Raw genomic sequence first — 17,230 nt, 5'->3', positions numbered from 1 at the left:
TGAGAGATTTTACAACATCAATAAGATGTTTGTTTTAAAAATCTTGGTTGCAACTCCTCTATGCATGCTACTGTCGCCACGAAAGAAAAGAAATAGGTTATGCTTTTAGGGAGTGTAAATAGCTGCGAAATCAAGACAATATACATGAGCTATATAGCTGTATGACCTATATCCTTATCTTCTTTTAGATCTCTAGAGGTAGTCTTTTTGTTTGATTTTTTTTCCAATATTCTTTTTTTCTTTTTGTTTTTTGGTTTTTTTGTTATTGGATAAGTATCTGTAGAGGTATAATCTTTGTGAAGCTTTTGTCGTATACTGGTTCAGTGCCTTTTTCTACACCTGTGGATATATTATTTACCTTTTGAAAAATGATTTTATTTGTAAAAATTTACAGCTAGTGAAGTTTGGATTTAGTAGTGTGGTCTTTTGTACATTTTAAGGTAGATTGTTGGCGTATCTGTAACTTGTGAACGAGTTCAAAATAAAGCATTTAAGAGAAGAAAAACTCAATGGTTTGCAAACTTATAGCATCATTTTAACAATTTGGATTAGTTTTTGTCTTTTCGAAAAGACAGGAAAGAGGTACTTCCATACTTTTTTATTTCTACAATTTGGGCGTATCCCTATTTCTTTTTGGGATAAGTACAACAATAACAAACCAGTACAATCTCAAAAGTGGGGTTTGGGGAACGTAGTGTGTATACAAACCTTATCCCTATCTTGAAGGTAGAGAGGGTGGTTCCAATAGACCCTCGGTTTAATGAAAGATGAAAAGAAAGTAGTAGCACAAGTATTAACAATAACAATATAATAAGAAAATGAAGCGAAAGGAACAACACATAGTAATAGAAATCTAACAATAATAGAACACCAGACTAACACTAATACTATCGGTATGAGAAAGAAACCCTCTCGAGTACCTACTAGCCTTCTACCTTAATTCTCGACCTCCACAGTCCTCGGAAAGCTGAAGAAACGTCATATCCTGCCTAATCACCTCTCCCCAATGTTTGTTTGGCCTACCTCTACTTCTCTTCAAACCCACCAAGGTCAACCTCTCGCATCTCCTTAGTGGGGTATCTACGCTCCTCCTCTCCACATGCCCAAATCATATAATCTTTACTCATTTTTTTGGGATGAGTAAAGGTTAGAATTTTCACTTGATGAGTTACTAGGGTGTACATAACCCTGCTAAGTGCATTGTCTAAAAGCGACTTTATTGCATAGTGCAGTAAGGAACAGTTCCTTTGGGAAATAGGACCATACTGATAAACTCTACTCTACAAAGAGACCCTTCAAGGAAGCTGATGATCTCTTCATGTTTGTACCAAATGAAAAGTATTCACACAACCAAAAAGTTGTGGAGATGGACATTTCATAACATTTGAATTTCCTTATGCACAAATTGGATTTATTTCTATACAAATTTGCCCTACCCCTTAGAAAAACATTTAGGTCATCATAATTTTTTTTGGAGTCAACGTAATGTTCGGACCATCTTGCACGCTTCTTGGCTTGCCTATTATCTCCCATCAACATGGGTACAGGGTAACTCTGCCTACCAAGACTTAGGTAGGTAGACGAAATCACCTAGTAGCTTTTATTTTTGTCTCTGCTGGGAGCAAGGACTTTCCTACTTCATTGAGCACTATACCACACCATTGAGTGCTATAGGGCACCATAATTTCTTTTTAGAGCTAATAATTTAAAAAAAAAAAGTTAACTGTTACTTGAACTGCATTCTGGGGATGGCTAACCATGATCACCTCCTATAGTTAAGAATTCCAGGAGAAGGTGAGAAAGGCTTTAATCCTAATGAATGCGTTAGGTGCAGCAACTGAAAAAGTATACTCTTATTCGCTGTTGCGTTCTGGAGTTATCCATTGTGGTTATCCAGTATATTTGAGGACCATTGCATCTCCCCACCATATGTAGGAGATTTATTTCCACCCTATTGGGGGTTTTGAAGCTAAATGGGTTTGAGTTTTTCAAGTATATGATAGCACATGAAAATTTGGTTAAATGTAGGAGTACTCAAAGTCAAAGTTTTTCTCCAGTACCTGCTGGTGAATACACTGAATAGCGCTTGCTGTTTTGAGTAGACATACATTGGATTTCTAATTACAATTGTTGTGTAAGATTGCACCCCTATTTGGTGCCTTTCAATAAATTTGTTTTAGTTGTAGGAAAAAAAAGAAACTGGTTCACCCTTCTCAACATCAATGTGTGAGTATGTGACTTCCTTTTCGATTTAAAGATGAAAGTTATCTTATTCTAGGCTAAACAGTTACATTGTTTGATTTGGCTTCATTTCTCCTTACTTTGCTTTATCTCTGGTCTCATCTTATATTGTTATGGTTTCTTTGTGGAGAAAGTCAAATTAACTTTTGCTCTTCTATATCCAGTTTCAAGACACATGTGAGGAGAGTCTTGCGGCTGTAGCTGGAATGTTCAGTAGTAAAGCAAAAGGTAATTGCATCATCAGCTAATTGTTGGTAGAGAGGGGAACATAAAATCTTTTAGACATTGAAAATTAACTTGTTTGATTTGTGGATTAGTTCGAATGAGTTATACAGGATTCCTGATTACATCAATTACTTTTAGCGGCTTCAGTTGACTCAACAATTTAATCATTCCTATAAATGATTACTTAAATATGGTGAAGTAAATGCTGGAGTGTCCTGAAGTGTAAATGGTCACTCTTTATTTTGATAAGTTAAATAATTTTACAACAACAACAACAACAATAACCACCACCCATAATAATCTCGCAAGTGGGGTCTGGGGAGGGTAGGATAGGATGTATGCAGCCTTACCCCTACCCTGGAAGGGCAGAGAGACTGTTTCCGATAGGTTAAATAATTTTACTGCTTAGAGGAAAATCTCCCTTATACAAGCAACATACCTAAAAGTAGAAGTGCTTTTGAGTAGCACTAGAAGCAGTTTTTCTGCTTTTGGGAAGAAACTACAAATTCTAACTTATTCCAAGAATCAGAAGCAGAAAATTAATTTTTTCAAGATAAATATATTTCTCAAATTATCCTTCATTAATTTAACCTTTCCCTTTTCGTTTTTCCTTTTTGTTTCTACCATCCCCCCCCCCCCCTCCTTTTTTTATCATATCTTTGTTCTCCTTCTCATATTCCTCTTTAAAATAGTCTCTCTATTATAGTAAATAAATCTCTTCTTTTATATAGGATTTATGGATTAGATTTTTATATTGAATGATGTATCTTGATATATTTGAATCATCATGCAAACAATAGCCCACTTGTGAGATTTCATTGGTGTTTTTTGTTTTGTTTTTGTTATAATAATACCATATACTTAATACTATTGCTTTGGATAACTATATTTTATATTGATTAATATCTCTAATATATAAGTTTACTTTATGTTTTATATTTTAATTATGTAAAAAATTAATCAAATTATTTATAATAAATATTTAAATTCATTTCTCCCTTTTAAATAATACTAATTGTTAACTGAACATTTACTGCGCTTTTTCGTAATTTGACAATCAAGAGTACTTTTTGAAAAGATTGGCCAAACACAATTTGCTTATCAAATATTGCAAAAATCACTTTTCAAATGAATTGGCCAAACACAAACTACTACTCTCCAAAAGTACTTTTTCGAAAAGCACTTTTAAACAAAAACACTTCTTAAAATAAACAGTTTTTGACAACTTCGCCAAACAAGCTCTTATGATGTAAAAATTCTAAGTAAAACTAAATGCCATTTCGGTTCCTATTTCAGAGCAATAAATGGATGTTTTAGGTTTTCTTTTGTCAGTTTTTGTCCTCCTTTTGATAGGTGGTTAGACTTAGAGCTCCAATTGGATGTGGGGCTGGGAGTCAATTCCCTCTGTTATACCTTGCTCACCCTTATCTTTGTCTCACTAGCATTTTTTATTTTAACTACTAACACTAATCACTAAGCAATATGGCTGGTAGGGATTGAGTGGAGCTTAGATAGCGACGCATCCAATGCTGCTGTTTTAGTTGCAAGTGAAGCACATGCAATAACTTTAGCAATTGAGGGCCTACTAGGAGTCGTTTTCACTGTGGCTACTTTAACAGATGAGGCAGTTGACGTGGGTGAGGTAATTAGTGGAGTTGCTATTTCATATTTTGTCTTGTAGTGATATAATTATTCTGAAAGGCAACTAGTCACATGACATACTTGTTGTCTTGGTGTGACCAGCTTGACTCTCCAAGATGTGAATCTGATCCACCAGCAAAACTCACTGGGAGAACTGCACTTCTTTGTGTATCAATGGTTGATTCTCTGTGGTTGACCATTCTTGATGCTTTGTCATTCATCTTGGCAAAGTATGTAAAATTTTCATGTCTATGAATGAACCTTCAAGAAAATGCTATATGTACTTATTTTCACCTGTGATGTACATTGTAGGTCTCAGGGAGAGGCTATTATTTTGGAAATACTGAAAGGCTATCAAGCATTTACTCAGGTAATATTTGGTCAAATTTAAATTTCTTCCTATTGTATGAGTTCCTGCAAAATTGGCCTCTAGTTGACTTTTGTACAACTTTTGAGAGCAAGAGGGATTGGTGTTATGTTCTTGACCAACTGCTTAGTTTTCTCCAATTTGTGATGATGATCAGAACTTCTTGTTGCTCAGGCCTGTGGAATTCTTCATGCTGTAGAGCCTTTAAATTCTTTCCTTGCATCCCTTTGCAAATTCACAATTGGCATACCTGTTGAAGTTGAGAAGAGGAGGTAAATTCCAATGCAAACTTTTCCAGTTTTAGCCACAACTTTCTTTACTTATTATGAAATAAATTTACTGAACCTTTTCTTCCTTCATAATTGATTGGACATTGAATCTTGTAGAGGTTATTTTCTCATTCATTAATCATGCTTTTTAATCTTCTGTAAGTTCTCAAGGTGCCTGCCGACACTTGCACTTTCTATATGCTTAGTTCTTCGAAACTGTCGTATGTGCATCCTAATCAGTCGCTTGTTTACTACCGTAATTGTCAAGCCAAAACCAAGGGTCTCAAAGATGACTTGGCAATTGGTTATCTTTAGCTTCAAAATGTCTTGCACAATATCCAGAAAAAATAATGTCTTTTAGAGGAAGTGAAGGGAAGAACAGAATTGGGGAAGAATGTACTGCTTGGTTATCTACAAGGGAGGGTTAGCCTTGAGGAAATGGCCTTCCTCCTTCAACCATGGGGGTTCGAATTAGCAAGGGAGTACAGTGCTAATGTTTGCCTCCTGGGTAGGGGGTCTAGGGGTGGGTTTTATCATATTAAAATTTTAAGAAAATTGTACAACATTGATTATTCCCTTAAGCCATTGCTGTTCTTAAAAGTGTATACACATGTCCTAAAATAGGAAAGAGTCGTTGCTGATTATTAAAAGAATATGTGCCTAGATTCAAATATGTACAGATTAATTAATCTTACAACAACAACCCAGTGGAATCTCACAAGTGGGATCTGGGGAGAGTAGTGTGTACGCAGACCTTACCCCTAAAATATTACAAGAATATTCCATGGGAAATGTTGGGATATTTTTATTTAATTGTAAACTATTTACTTATGAGTGTTATCAAAGGTCAAAAACGTAAATAAAACGTGGATTTAATGAAGAAAGCCATAAATGGAGAAAAAAATACAAATATATCCCAAGACTAATAATTATAAGCATGAATAACAAATATATGGATCAAGAAATTGTTTCACATCACCTCTTTAGGATTACGCTCATTGGCAAGGAAAAGTATGTCTTAGAGCCTTGATGACGACACTGAAGCGCCTGCTAGCCGGGCGAATCACTCAACATATTTTACGCTTCGCTCTAGGGCTTAAGCGCATTTTTCATTAATATTGATATTACTTATCTAACTAGACATGAAGAATGGATACCTAACGTAATGTACATAGCTATGACTCTTAATAAGGAAATTCTCATTTACGTTGATATTTAAGATAGAGTCAATAAGAAGTTCTTCTCCCCTTTAACAAGATATCAAACTTTTAGATTTTGGTAATATCTCAAGTAGCTTCCATATATGAGCATGCTAACTTCGCCTACTTGGCTAATGTTGTTCTTCCTCATTTTCTATTTCTGGCAACCACAACCCTCCTCTCTCCAATGATTGGTGTTGCTCCTCACTTTGTGCTTGATGCAACTTATCTCTTTGGAGAGAGGCATCACGTTTGAATGGTCATCTAGAAAGTAGCAGTGATGGTCACTGTTGAGGAACAATGCCATACACCGATTGAAAGAAGAACAGAAGAAAACTTTGGTTGGGTTGGCTAGACAAGCCGGTCAATGGTAGAAGTTATTTGAGTCTCTATGAAGATGTAGAGGCTCTTACGTCACGTGACAATAGAAATAAACTTTCCATTAGTTTAATTAACAATGTGCAAGAGGTTTTCCTATAATAGGAGTGTCATGTTACGTACACATGGGAGGCGATGAATCTCTACGGTAATAAAAAAGATGAGAATTTTCTTATAATTAAATATATATTATCCTAAGATATCCTATAGAATATTTTATAAGATTTTCCTTCTTAAAGTACACCGAGCTAGACCTATATGTATCTAGGCACATATTCTAGTGATATTCTAACAATACATTCAATATTAAAGTTATATTTTCTTAGGTTTATTTAGTTGCAAAGGATATACTCAGATATTTGGGCTTGATTATGGTGATGAAAGATATTTGGATTTGATTATGGTGATATATTCACTCCCGTAGCTAAAATTGCTCATTTAGTTGCGAAAAGATATACTCAGATACTTGGACTTTGATAATGGTGATATGTTCGCTGCATTGGCTAAAATTGCTCAATTCGTCTTTTTTATATCAATGTCTACTAATCGCCATTGTCCTCTTAGCTATGAAAGAGTTGGTGATGAAAGAGGTTGGAATACTCTTAGCTATGGTGGATGAGCCGGTAATGGCAAGTGGAGGAAAAGCAGATGTTTGGGAGTTAGAAGTAATGGCGAGGAAGGAATCTATAAAAGAAGAAAAAAGACATGTATGCCCTTGGATTAGTGTATAGGTCTGACAAAACAAGTTAAACCAGTTCACTAGCAAAAACAATGCACACCCACAAAAAGTGAAAAAAAGTTCTGATCATCACGTTGAGGAAAATGGAGTCTTTTGAGGGAGACTACGATGGTAATAAAAGGGGCAACCTTTGCTCTAGGGGGCTAGAAAATCCAAGAAGCTCGTATGACCCTTGAAACGGGGAAAAATCTTGATAATAGAGGAAGAGTCGTTGTGCCTCAGAAGGGGCTTGAAAATCAATGACTCCCTTTCTGTCTATATTATCGTGACAATCAAATCTAGGCATATGATAATTGAAAACGTAGATAATCTACCGAAACCAACTCGAGGCAACATGGACGGGGCTATCGTACCAAGATGAAAAGGTAGGGGTCGTCCACCAGCCCTCAATGCACGAAAACAGTCTAAGTTTATTCAAGGAGATCTTTGGCCGTTATGGTTGTTCCATAAGGTCAAGAGAATCTTTAGTTGGTGGAGTTAGGTGGTGGAAATAAGTTGGTTAAGATGATTGTGCAAAGGAAGAATGATAATTGATAGTAGGCTATTGTGGAGGTAAAGAAGAATGTCCAAAGGTTTGCAACATTAATGGGAAGAGGAAATTGGCCAATTGGGCATGGAAAATTACCTTAACTTTGGAGAATTCTTGGGAGCTCTTTTGAGGACAAAGAGAATAAAGTCATCAAACTCCTGCTTATATAAAACGAGAGTAATGAGGACTTAGTGGGGATGGCAGTGAAGATGTATGGAGGGAGAAAGAGGGGTCGGTGGAGTACAACATAAGGGGGGCAACATGGTAGTGTATGAGAGGTGGCACACGGAAGGATGAGAGGAACAAACAAGGTAAGAAATCAAGGACGGTAGGAAGGGTAAAGAAGTAGTTGTGAATGATAAAACTATCAATTGGACTGTGAGGGGTATCAAATGACCCGAACAAAAGGGCTATTATCAAGGCGGGGATAATAAAATATGGTTTGAACTTACTATGCTTTTAGTAGATGAAATTGGAAATGGTGTTGGTTGGCATTTTGAGTAGTGTGTAGGGCAAGGTGGGTGAATGATTAGAGTTCTTCGCATTTTGCATCACTAATGTATGTACATTCTTTTATTTTGCACCCTATCATATTTGGTTTTACAATTTGCTCCCAACCTATTGATAATTTAACAAAATCATAAAGAGTTTTTTTTCTAAGGGAGAAAATTTGAATTGTATAATAATAATAATAATAATAATTATTATTATTATTATTATTATTATTATTATTATAGTGGCTTTGGCGAACAATGGTAGGGTAAGGTCTTGTCCTCGGAGGTGGGGGGTGGGGGTGGGGAGAGGCCTGAGGGAGTTACTAGGTTGAGAGTGGGGTCTTGGAACATATGAACTTTGACTGGAAAATCTGTAGGTTAGCGAAGATTCTCGAGAAAATGAAGATTAATATAGCTTGTGTACAGGAGACTAGGTGGGTAGTAGATAAGGCGCAGGATGTGGACAGTTTCAAACTACGGTATTCTGGGAGGGTATGGAGCAGGAACGGGATAGGTATCTTGGTTGATAAGGACCTCCGTGAACTAGTAGTGGAGGTTAGGATGGTGAATGACAAGCTGATGACTATTAAGCTAGTTGTTGGAGGTTTTACTTTGAATATAATCAGTGCGCACGCACCCCAAGCAGGCTTGGATGAGGAAGTCAAGAGGCATTTTTGGGAGGATTTAGATGAGATGGTGCGTGGTATCCCGCATACCGAGAAACTTTTCATTGGAGGAGATTTCAACGTCCACATTGGAGCGAGGTCGGGGGGGTTATGATGATGTGTATGGTGGCTTTGGTTTTGGAGATAGAAACGAAGGAGGAATTTGTCTGCTGGACTCTACTTGAGCATTTGATTTGGTGATAGCGAACTCGAGTTTTTCGAAGAAGAGGGAGCACTTTGTCACCTTTCGGAGTTCGGTGGCCGAGACTCAGATTGATTATACCCTATAGGAAGTTCGATAGAGGTTTTTGCACGGATTGCAAGGTCATCCCGAGTGAGAACCTCTCGACCCTTCGTAGGCTCTTGGTCATGGACCTTGAGATCACGAGGAAGAGGAGGAAGAGGGCGATGTATAGCCAACATAGAATCAAGTGGGGAGCCTTGACGAAACCTAAAGTGCAAGAGTTGGGGGTCAAGCTGTTGACTATGGGGGCTTGGAGGAGTAGCGGGGACGCAAGCTCTATGTGGACCACAGTTGTGCAGTGCATTAGAGAAGCCGTGAGAGAGGTATTAGGGGTCTCAAAGGGTTACTCTGGTGGTCACAAAGGAGACTGGTGATGGAATGGAGAGGTGTAAGGAAAAGTGGAATCCAAGAAAGTAGCGTATTTGAAGCTAGTGGAAAGTGTAGACGAAGAGGAAAGGGCGAATAGGGTGCATTATAAGTTGGCTAAGAAAGAGGCAGTGCTAGCAGTTATGGCGGCCAAGACTACAACTTTTAGTCGTTTGTATGAGAAACTCGAGGGTCGAGGTAGGGATAAAAGGTTGTTCAGGTTAACCAAGACGCAAGAAAGGAAAGCGCGTGACTTGGACCAAGTGAAGTGCATCAAAGACGAAGAAGGTAGAGTTTTGTTGGGTGAGGGGCTTATCCGGCGGAGATGGCAGACCTACTTCCATAGTCTCTGAACGAGGAGGGGGGCAGGAGCATTGTACTGGTAATTTGGAACTCTCCGGGAGTCGTTGTGACTTTGGGTATTGTAGGCGGATTATAGTTGATGAAGTTGAGGAGCTATGCGTAAGATGAGCAGCGGCAAAGCGACTGGGCCAGATAAAATCCCGGTGGATTTTTGGAAGAGTGCGGGCAAGGCAGGCTTGGAGTGGCTCGCTAGGTTATTTAGTGTCATTTTTAGAACGAAGAAGATGCCCGAAAAGTGGAGGTGGAGCACGATGGTTCCTGTATACAAGAACAAGGGTGATATCCAAAAATGCAATAACTATCGGGGTATCAAGCTGCTTAGCCATGCTATGAAAGTTTGGGAGAGAGTCGTAAAGCTAAGGGTGAGGAGAAATGTGTCTATTTCCGAGAACCAGTTTGGATTTATGCCGAGGCGTTCGACTACAGAAGCCATCCACCTTGTTAGGAGATTGATGGAGCAGTATAGAGAGAGAAAAAAGGACTTGCATATGGTGTTAATCGACTTAGAAAAGGCGTACGATAAAGTTTCGAGGGAGGTTTTGTGGAGATGTTTGGAGGCTAGAGGTGTACCTGTTGCCTACGTTAGGTTGATTAAGGACATGTATGATGGAGTAAAGACCCGAGTGATGATGGTGGGTGGGGACTCGGACCATTTTCCGGTTATGATGGGGTTGCATCAAGGGTCGGCACTCGGCCCTTTTTTGTTTGCTCTGGCGATGGACGTACTGACGTGCCGCATTCAAGGGGAGGTGCTGTTGTGCATGCTATTTGCAGTTGATATTGTATTGATTGACGAAACGCGAGACGGTGTGAACGCGCAATTAGAGGTATGGAGGCAGATCTTGGAAGTATGGAGGCAGACCCAACGAGAGGTGAGGTTGGACTCGTAGGTCATCCCTAGGAGAGGAAGTTTTAAGTACCTTAGGTCTATTATTCAGGGGGGTGGGGAGATTGATGAGGATGTCACACATCATATTGGGGCGGGATGGATGAATGAAGACTCGCTTCCGGTGCTTTATGTGACAAGAAGGTTCCACCGAAACTTAAGGGTAAGTTCTACAGATTGGTGGTCAGACCAACGATGTTGTATGGGGCTGAGTGTTGGCCAGTCAAGATCGCTCATGTCAAGAAGATGAAGGTAGCAGAGATGAGGTTGTTGAGATGGATGTGCGGGCACGCCAGGTTAGATAGGATTAGAAATGAGGTTATTCGCGACAAGGTGGATATGGTCCCTATTGAGGACACACGACTTAGGTGGTTTGGTCATGTGAGGAGGAGCACAGATGCCCCGGTGAGGTGTGAGAGGTTGACATTGGAGGGCCTACGGAGAGGTAGAGGTAGGCCAAAGAAGAGGTGGGGAGAGGTGATTAGGCAAGACATTGCGTAGCTTCAGCTGACCGAGGACATGACCCTTGATAGGAAGGTATGTAGGTCGAGGATTATGGTAATAGAGTAGGTAGTCTAGAGTGTTCATAACAGTAATATTGACACGCATTCTCGCTGTCTATTGATAGTAAGTTTTTATGGCTAACCATTGTTTTCTTTCATTGTTGATCACCTTACTATCTTGTTTTGTTTTTATTTTGCTTTTATATGGCTTTTTGGTACTATCCCTTCTTGTCAATATTTTCATTAATATGGTGCTTATGCTTTCCTGAGCCGAGGGTCTATTGGAAACAACCTCTCTATCCTCACAAGGTAGGGGTAAGGTCTGCGTACACACTACCCTCCCCAAATCCCACGCTGTGGGATAATACTGGGTATGTTGTTATTGTAATAATAATAATAATAATAATAATAATTATTATTATTATTATTATTATTATTTTTTGTGGAAAAAGAGGATTTGAAGGAAGGACGATGAGGTGGAGGAAGAAATTCATCAAGCATTGCCTTGACAATTGTTTTCGTCCATTATTGATTACATGGTTCAAACAATACCTCATCTCGGCAATTTTTTTATTGGTTTGATTCTCTTAGTATCTCAAATGATCTCTCCATAACTGTTGCATTCAAATTTAAAGGAAATATAAATTGAGGAGATATGGATTTATGAATTTAAACGTCAATCGTCTAGCGGTGCAAATTTCCGGTGAAATTATTGTCAATCTTTTGTTCTGTTATTGTTATATTTCTGTCCCTACATGTTGTTCCTTTCGCCTCATTTTCTTATTATCTTGTTGTCGTTATTGCTTGTTGCTACTGTTTTATTTTCATCTTTCCTTACGCCAAGGTTCTATCGGAAACTACCTCTCTACATTCACGGTAAAGGTAAGGTATGCGTACACACTACCCGCCCCAGGTTCCACTTGTGGGATTATAATCGCTTTGTTGTTGTTGTTGCTGTTGTTGTCTGACAGTGCAAATCGCGAGTTTCGATTAGAAGCCTTGTTCTCTTAGGCAACTAGGTTTATGTTGTTTAATTAAAATTGTATAATAAACATGAAATCAACTTATTAAAACTGTAGAAGGCTGATGAAGTTATCCAGTTAGGGTAATTTGGGAACAAAGAAGATATACAGGCGTACAAAGAAATAAGAGGTAAGCTTGATAACTGAAGCGGCATGAAATCTTTGTTGGCAGAGGAATAAATCAATCAGCAAGAAAATAAAGAATTTACAAATCTCAACAAGTGTAATCTTCACTTCATGAGCGGCTACATGAGTTTCAAAAAAAGTTAGTGATATATGGTTACCTCTTGTAATCTTGGCTACAATCGTTGATTGAAAAGTAGCAATATTTATGTTGGCAACGGAGGTAAAAAGTTTTTATGAGGATAAGGTGCAGGGAAATAAGGAAGGAAAAACCAAGTCGAGTTTACTAAATTGTTTCTATAGGTACTGCAATTGGTTTTTCCTTGAGGGTACACTCTACATAAATATCCTTCTCAAAGATTCTGCATCAATAGGAAAATGAAAAAATGGGGAGAAAAAAGAAATGGAAAGAGGGCTCTAGTGCTTGGCCGCCGAATCAATGCATCTCCAAACTCTAATGGTGTTTACGGTTCGTGGAGACTCTTGTTTGAGTTTATCACATTGAAGGACATCATTTTGCACTTGCAAAACTATACATTTCTTTTTCTAGAGAAGCAATGCAATTATATTGAGCCGTTATCGGTGAAAATAAAATGAAATACTTTTCCTCCTAATCCTCCTCTTCCAACCATTGTTTGTTTTAATAATTAATTCCTATTTATGCCCCTTGTGAAGTGAACTATTTCATGATTTACAAAGAAATGATTAGATAAGTGTATAAGTCGTTCGAAAAAAGGAGGAGAGTATGATGTAAATCAAAAGAGGATGCTAAAGTTAGGGGTATAAATGTAAAGAACCCCAAAAAATATTACCTAGGCCCAGCTCGTGGAAGGATTTTCACACTAGTTGAGTATACTCGATCATATCTTTCTTCTAAGTCTTCGACTCTTCAGCGGAATTCGATGATGCATATTCATATAGAACTTCAACCAATGTCACTTGCTCTTGTTGTTGACACTCTAATAATCATTTTGGGACATCAAAATCTGTAGTCTTTTCTCTACTTTCACAACCCTTTTGGAAATTTCTTCTCAAAAGATACAATATATTTTTTATAACAGTGGCTAAAAAGGTACAATTTTTCCAACCCAAGCTCTTAATATCTTTTCCTAGTTAAGTAAAACATTCAATTTTTTATGGACCGAGTAGTTATAAAGAGGGAAGTAACAAAAGAAGTTTGCCTCAGAAGGAATGACTGATTCATAGTATAAGGGTCAATACTTCTAATCTTCTTTTATGAATTCTGAAATCAATTTCTTATTTTTGTAAGATACTTCCTCTGTTCCATTTTATTGGACACATTCATTTTTAGTCTGTCCCCAAAAGCTGACACCTTTCTTTATTTGGAACTATTTAGAATTAGCTCCCTAATTTTACCCTTAATGATGTTGGAACTATTTAGAATATAAAAGCTCATTCTTTTACAAGGAGTGAGGAGGTGAAAAGACATGTGAAACTCTCACCATAACTCATTTAATTATTGGTAGTAAGGGCAATTCTTGTACTTTGCATAGATTTAGCTTAAATTTCAAAAGTCTATCCTTTATTTCTTAAAATCACTGTCAGTCACATACTCTCACATAAAATGTGACCAAGGGAGTTTATCGAACATAAAAAGTATTATGAATCACAATCTTTATAGTGAAATTTTTTAAAAATAATTTTGAAAATTGTAGTCGACGGTAGAATTATTTGATTTCATAAGTAGTAATAATGTCATTCTTTTGAATGGAAGGAGTAAAATTGTTTCTTTTCATTTTCTTTTGTTTTGATTTATAGAGAAAGGTGTAACAAGGTAGCTGGTTGTGTCGCATGTCGAGGTGATGGAAGGTTCTCTCACCATTGATGATGTTTTTGTTGTCTTGTCACAAAGTTAAACAAAAAAAGTTTTTCTATTGAAAGATGAAGGGTCTTAAGCTACAGATTTCATTTTCCCCCTCCATTTCACATTTTAAATGATGTGCTAATTGAGTTTACAATAGTTTCACTTCATCTCCTTTTCCATATGGCAATTTATTCCTTCCTTTGTTGTGCATGCTTTTTGGTTTTATCTATTGCTTTCAATTACTTCTTAGAATAATGCGCCACCTTGGGGTGTAAGTTCAGTGACGTAACCCATGAGGCTGACGTGGAGGTGAGGCTTGATACATAAGTCATCCCCAAGCGAGGAAGTTTGAAGTATTTTGGGTCGATTATTCAAGGTAACGGGGAGATTGACTATGATGTCACTCATTGTATTGGAGCGGGGTGAATGAAGTGAAGGCTCGCATCCATTGTCTTGTGTGATAAAAATGTGCCACCAAAACTTAAGGGTAAGTACTACAGAGTGGTTGTTAGATCGACTATGTTGTATGAGATGGAATATTGGCTAGTCAAAAACTCTCATGTTCAAATAATGAAAGTAACGGAGATGTGTAGAGGTAGAGGCATGCCGAAGAAATATTGGGGAGATGTGATTAGGCAGGACATGACACATCTTCAGCTTACCGAGGACATGACCCTTGATAGGAGGGTGTGGAGGTCGAGGATTAGGGTAGAAGGTTAGGAGGCAGCCGAGCGTACTCCTTACGTTATCTTGCGGTTGTTACTCCTTTTCGGTCTTGTAGTTGTAGTATCATTCTCTTATAGTTTTATTCTTAGATTTCTATTACGATCTATTGTTTCTCTTGCTTCGGTTTTCTTAATATCTTGCCATTATTACTGCTTCTTTTCCCATGGCTTCTTCACTACTGTATTTCCTTTTCGTTACTGCTGAGTTCATGTTTTCCTTGAGCCGAGGATCTAGCGGAAACAACCTTTCTACCTGCACAAGGTAGGACCCTCCCTAGATCCCACTTATGGGAATACACTAGGTTTGTTGTTGTTGTAATAACTGAGCCACCTTAATGGACTATTTAATTTTAAACTTTTCCTTACTTATTTTGTAAATAATGGTTAATTCAGCTTTCATTATTTCACTAATATAATAGATTGATAAATGTTATTCTAAAATATGACTATTATTTGATTCAGTTTTGAATTAATAAACTATATCTTTCATTCAACTTTGCTTATTAACACCATGTCAACTTGATATATAATCTAATTTATTTTTGTCCCTTGTTGAAAAATTACTTATAAAAATGTCATTTGTATTCAGAAGAAGCTGAGCACCACTGACAAAACGAATTGAATTCTTGATCTTTCTTCATTGTGTATCGGTAGTCTTCTTTTCTTTCTTTCTTTCTTTTTTTTTTTCCCCGGTTACCTCTCACATAAAGTTGTAAACTGTATTTTATAGCTTATTAGGTTATAAAAATTTCTACTTGTCTCTCTAGTATATTTCACCATCATTGGTCCTGAGTCTAATTTGATAGTCACCAAGTACATTTGATGGAATAAGGAAAGATGTTTAGGAGTCATATTCATTATGTTTAGTTACTTATAATATTATTCATAGACCTTTAAGTTGTTAAATAGCTGTAAAAATCTATGTTGCTCGGACTCTTTAAAAACGCCGTCGGGTGCATGTCGGTTCTTCCAAAAGTAGTGCATTTGTTGAATGATCCGACACGTTTGCGGCAACAATTTCGGAGAGTTCCAAGCACCATAGGTAAAAATAGGTTGAAGATATTTTGTTCTTAAACCAACCTTTTACATATGGTTATTGACTTTTAGGAAGTAGTCCTATCATGTTAGAACTTGAAGTAATTAAATAATTCAGAAGACCACTTTTACTCCTATCTTATTTCAAGGAAGGTTTTACGCGTGATTATTCCTAATCAAGAAAGTTGTTCAATTAAAGTTGAGGGAAAAATTCGAATGCAAAAAGTAAGGCCAAGTTTCCTTTTATTTTTTTGTTGAAGGCCAAGGATGGCACGTGCCCTCCATTGACACCCTCACCCCAGAAATGAAATAATGGTGGATTATGTAGATAGCCAAGCTACTAAAAGATAATGATGAGCTATCCTCTCCCTGTCGTAAGTTTTCAGAGAAACAATTGATGTAGTGATTATAGGAACCCTCACTTAAGGAATTGCAGTCTGTAGCCTAATGACTTCAGCTGCTCAACTAATTGCACAAATTCGTGCAGAAGTAGGTAATTATTTATTTTTTTGTTGGCTAAATCTGCACATTAAGCTGCATATAGTTATAATAATGTTTGATCATATGTTCTAGTATTTCTTTGAAAACGTTCTGTGCAATTCATTGAATTAATAAGCTATTAACAATCTACAGTGTGGTGCAATCTCCTGGGTCTAAGCGGTCAGAAGCATTGCTTGAGCCAAAGGAAACTATTGTCCTTACTCCTAAGAATGTGCAGGTATTTGTTGTTTGTCGTGTGTGCAGCTATTGCAAATTTCTTTGACATTTTACTTTTGGAGAGCCAACTTTATTTCATGATGTATGGGTTTTGAGAAACTTATGGTGTTATTATTGATGCTTCTGTATCTCAGGCACTAAGAACACTTTTCAACATATCTCATCGACTGCATAATGTTTTAGGTCCTTCATGGAGCTTGGTGAGTTGGTCCACCATCTGCATCTACCGAAAAGTTAGAACTGCAAGCTCCTAATATTTGCTTTTGCTAAATATGTGCAGGTACTGGAGACTCTAGCTTCTCTTGACCGAACTATTCATTCTCCACATGCAACTACACAGGTAATATTGGATGTCAACAAAGGAAAGGGCTAGTTTATCTTCAATTATTATTTTTGGAGATTGATTGGACCAATCTCTAAAATTGAATTGACCTACTTCAACACTAATAGGCTAGTGTCCTTAGAGAGTTACTTACACTGTAGTATAGAAAAGCTTCGAATTATTCAAATGAAAATCTAGTAGAAAAATGCAGTTCCTGATGCTTACTTCGTATCCTTTTGAGTTATGGCCTCTTTTAATTTTCATTGGCTCTCTCAACGGAAAGCCGTGGAAACAACCTCTTGCAGAAATGCAGGGTAAGACTGCGTACGATAGACCCTTGTGGTCTGGCCCT

The 17,230-nt window shown here is 37.5% G+C and overlaps 1 protein-coding gene across 9 annotated transcripts in view; it reads left to right on the top strand.

Moving 5' to 3' along the window:
- LOC104248151 (uncharacterized) overlaps positions 1 to 17,230 on the top strand; it is a 72,153-nt gene that overhangs the window by 26,801 nt on the left and 28,122 nt on the right. For all 9 annotated transcript variants that reach the window (XR_011402764.1, XR_011402763.1, XR_011402762.1 and 6 more), the window contains 8 exons: positions 2,406 to 2,469; positions 3,960 to 4,108; positions 4,210 to 4,337; positions 4,420 to 4,477; positions 4,649 to 4,746; positions 16,473 to 16,557; positions 16,691 to 16,756; positions 16,837 to 16,896. Coding sequence is in view for 3 of the 9 variants with exons in the window: in XM_070159964.1 (XP_070016065.1) it covers positions 2,406 to 2,469; positions 3,960 to 4,108; positions 4,210 to 4,337; positions 4,420 to 4,477; positions 4,649 to 4,746; positions 16,473 to 16,557; positions 16,691 to 16,756; positions 16,837 to 16,896 (708 nt within the window). In the remaining 6 variants the exon portion in view is untranslated. The remainder of the gene's footprint in view (positions 1 to 2,405; positions 2,470 to 3,959; positions 4,109 to 4,209; positions 4,338 to 4,419; positions 4,478 to 4,648; positions 4,747 to 16,472; positions 16,558 to 16,690; positions 16,757 to 16,836; positions 16,897 to 17,230) is intronic.

The sequence above is a fragment of the Nicotiana sylvestris genome, chromosome 10, assembly GCF_000393655.2.
Source record: "Nicotiana sylvestris chromosome 10, ASM39365v2, whole genome shotgun sequence".
NCBI lineage: Eukaryota > Viridiplantae > Streptophyta > Magnoliopsida > Solanales > Solanaceae > Nicotiana > Nicotiana sylvestris.
Note: the sequence above shows the minus strand (reverse complement) of the source record. Positions and strands in the feature narration are given on the sequence as shown.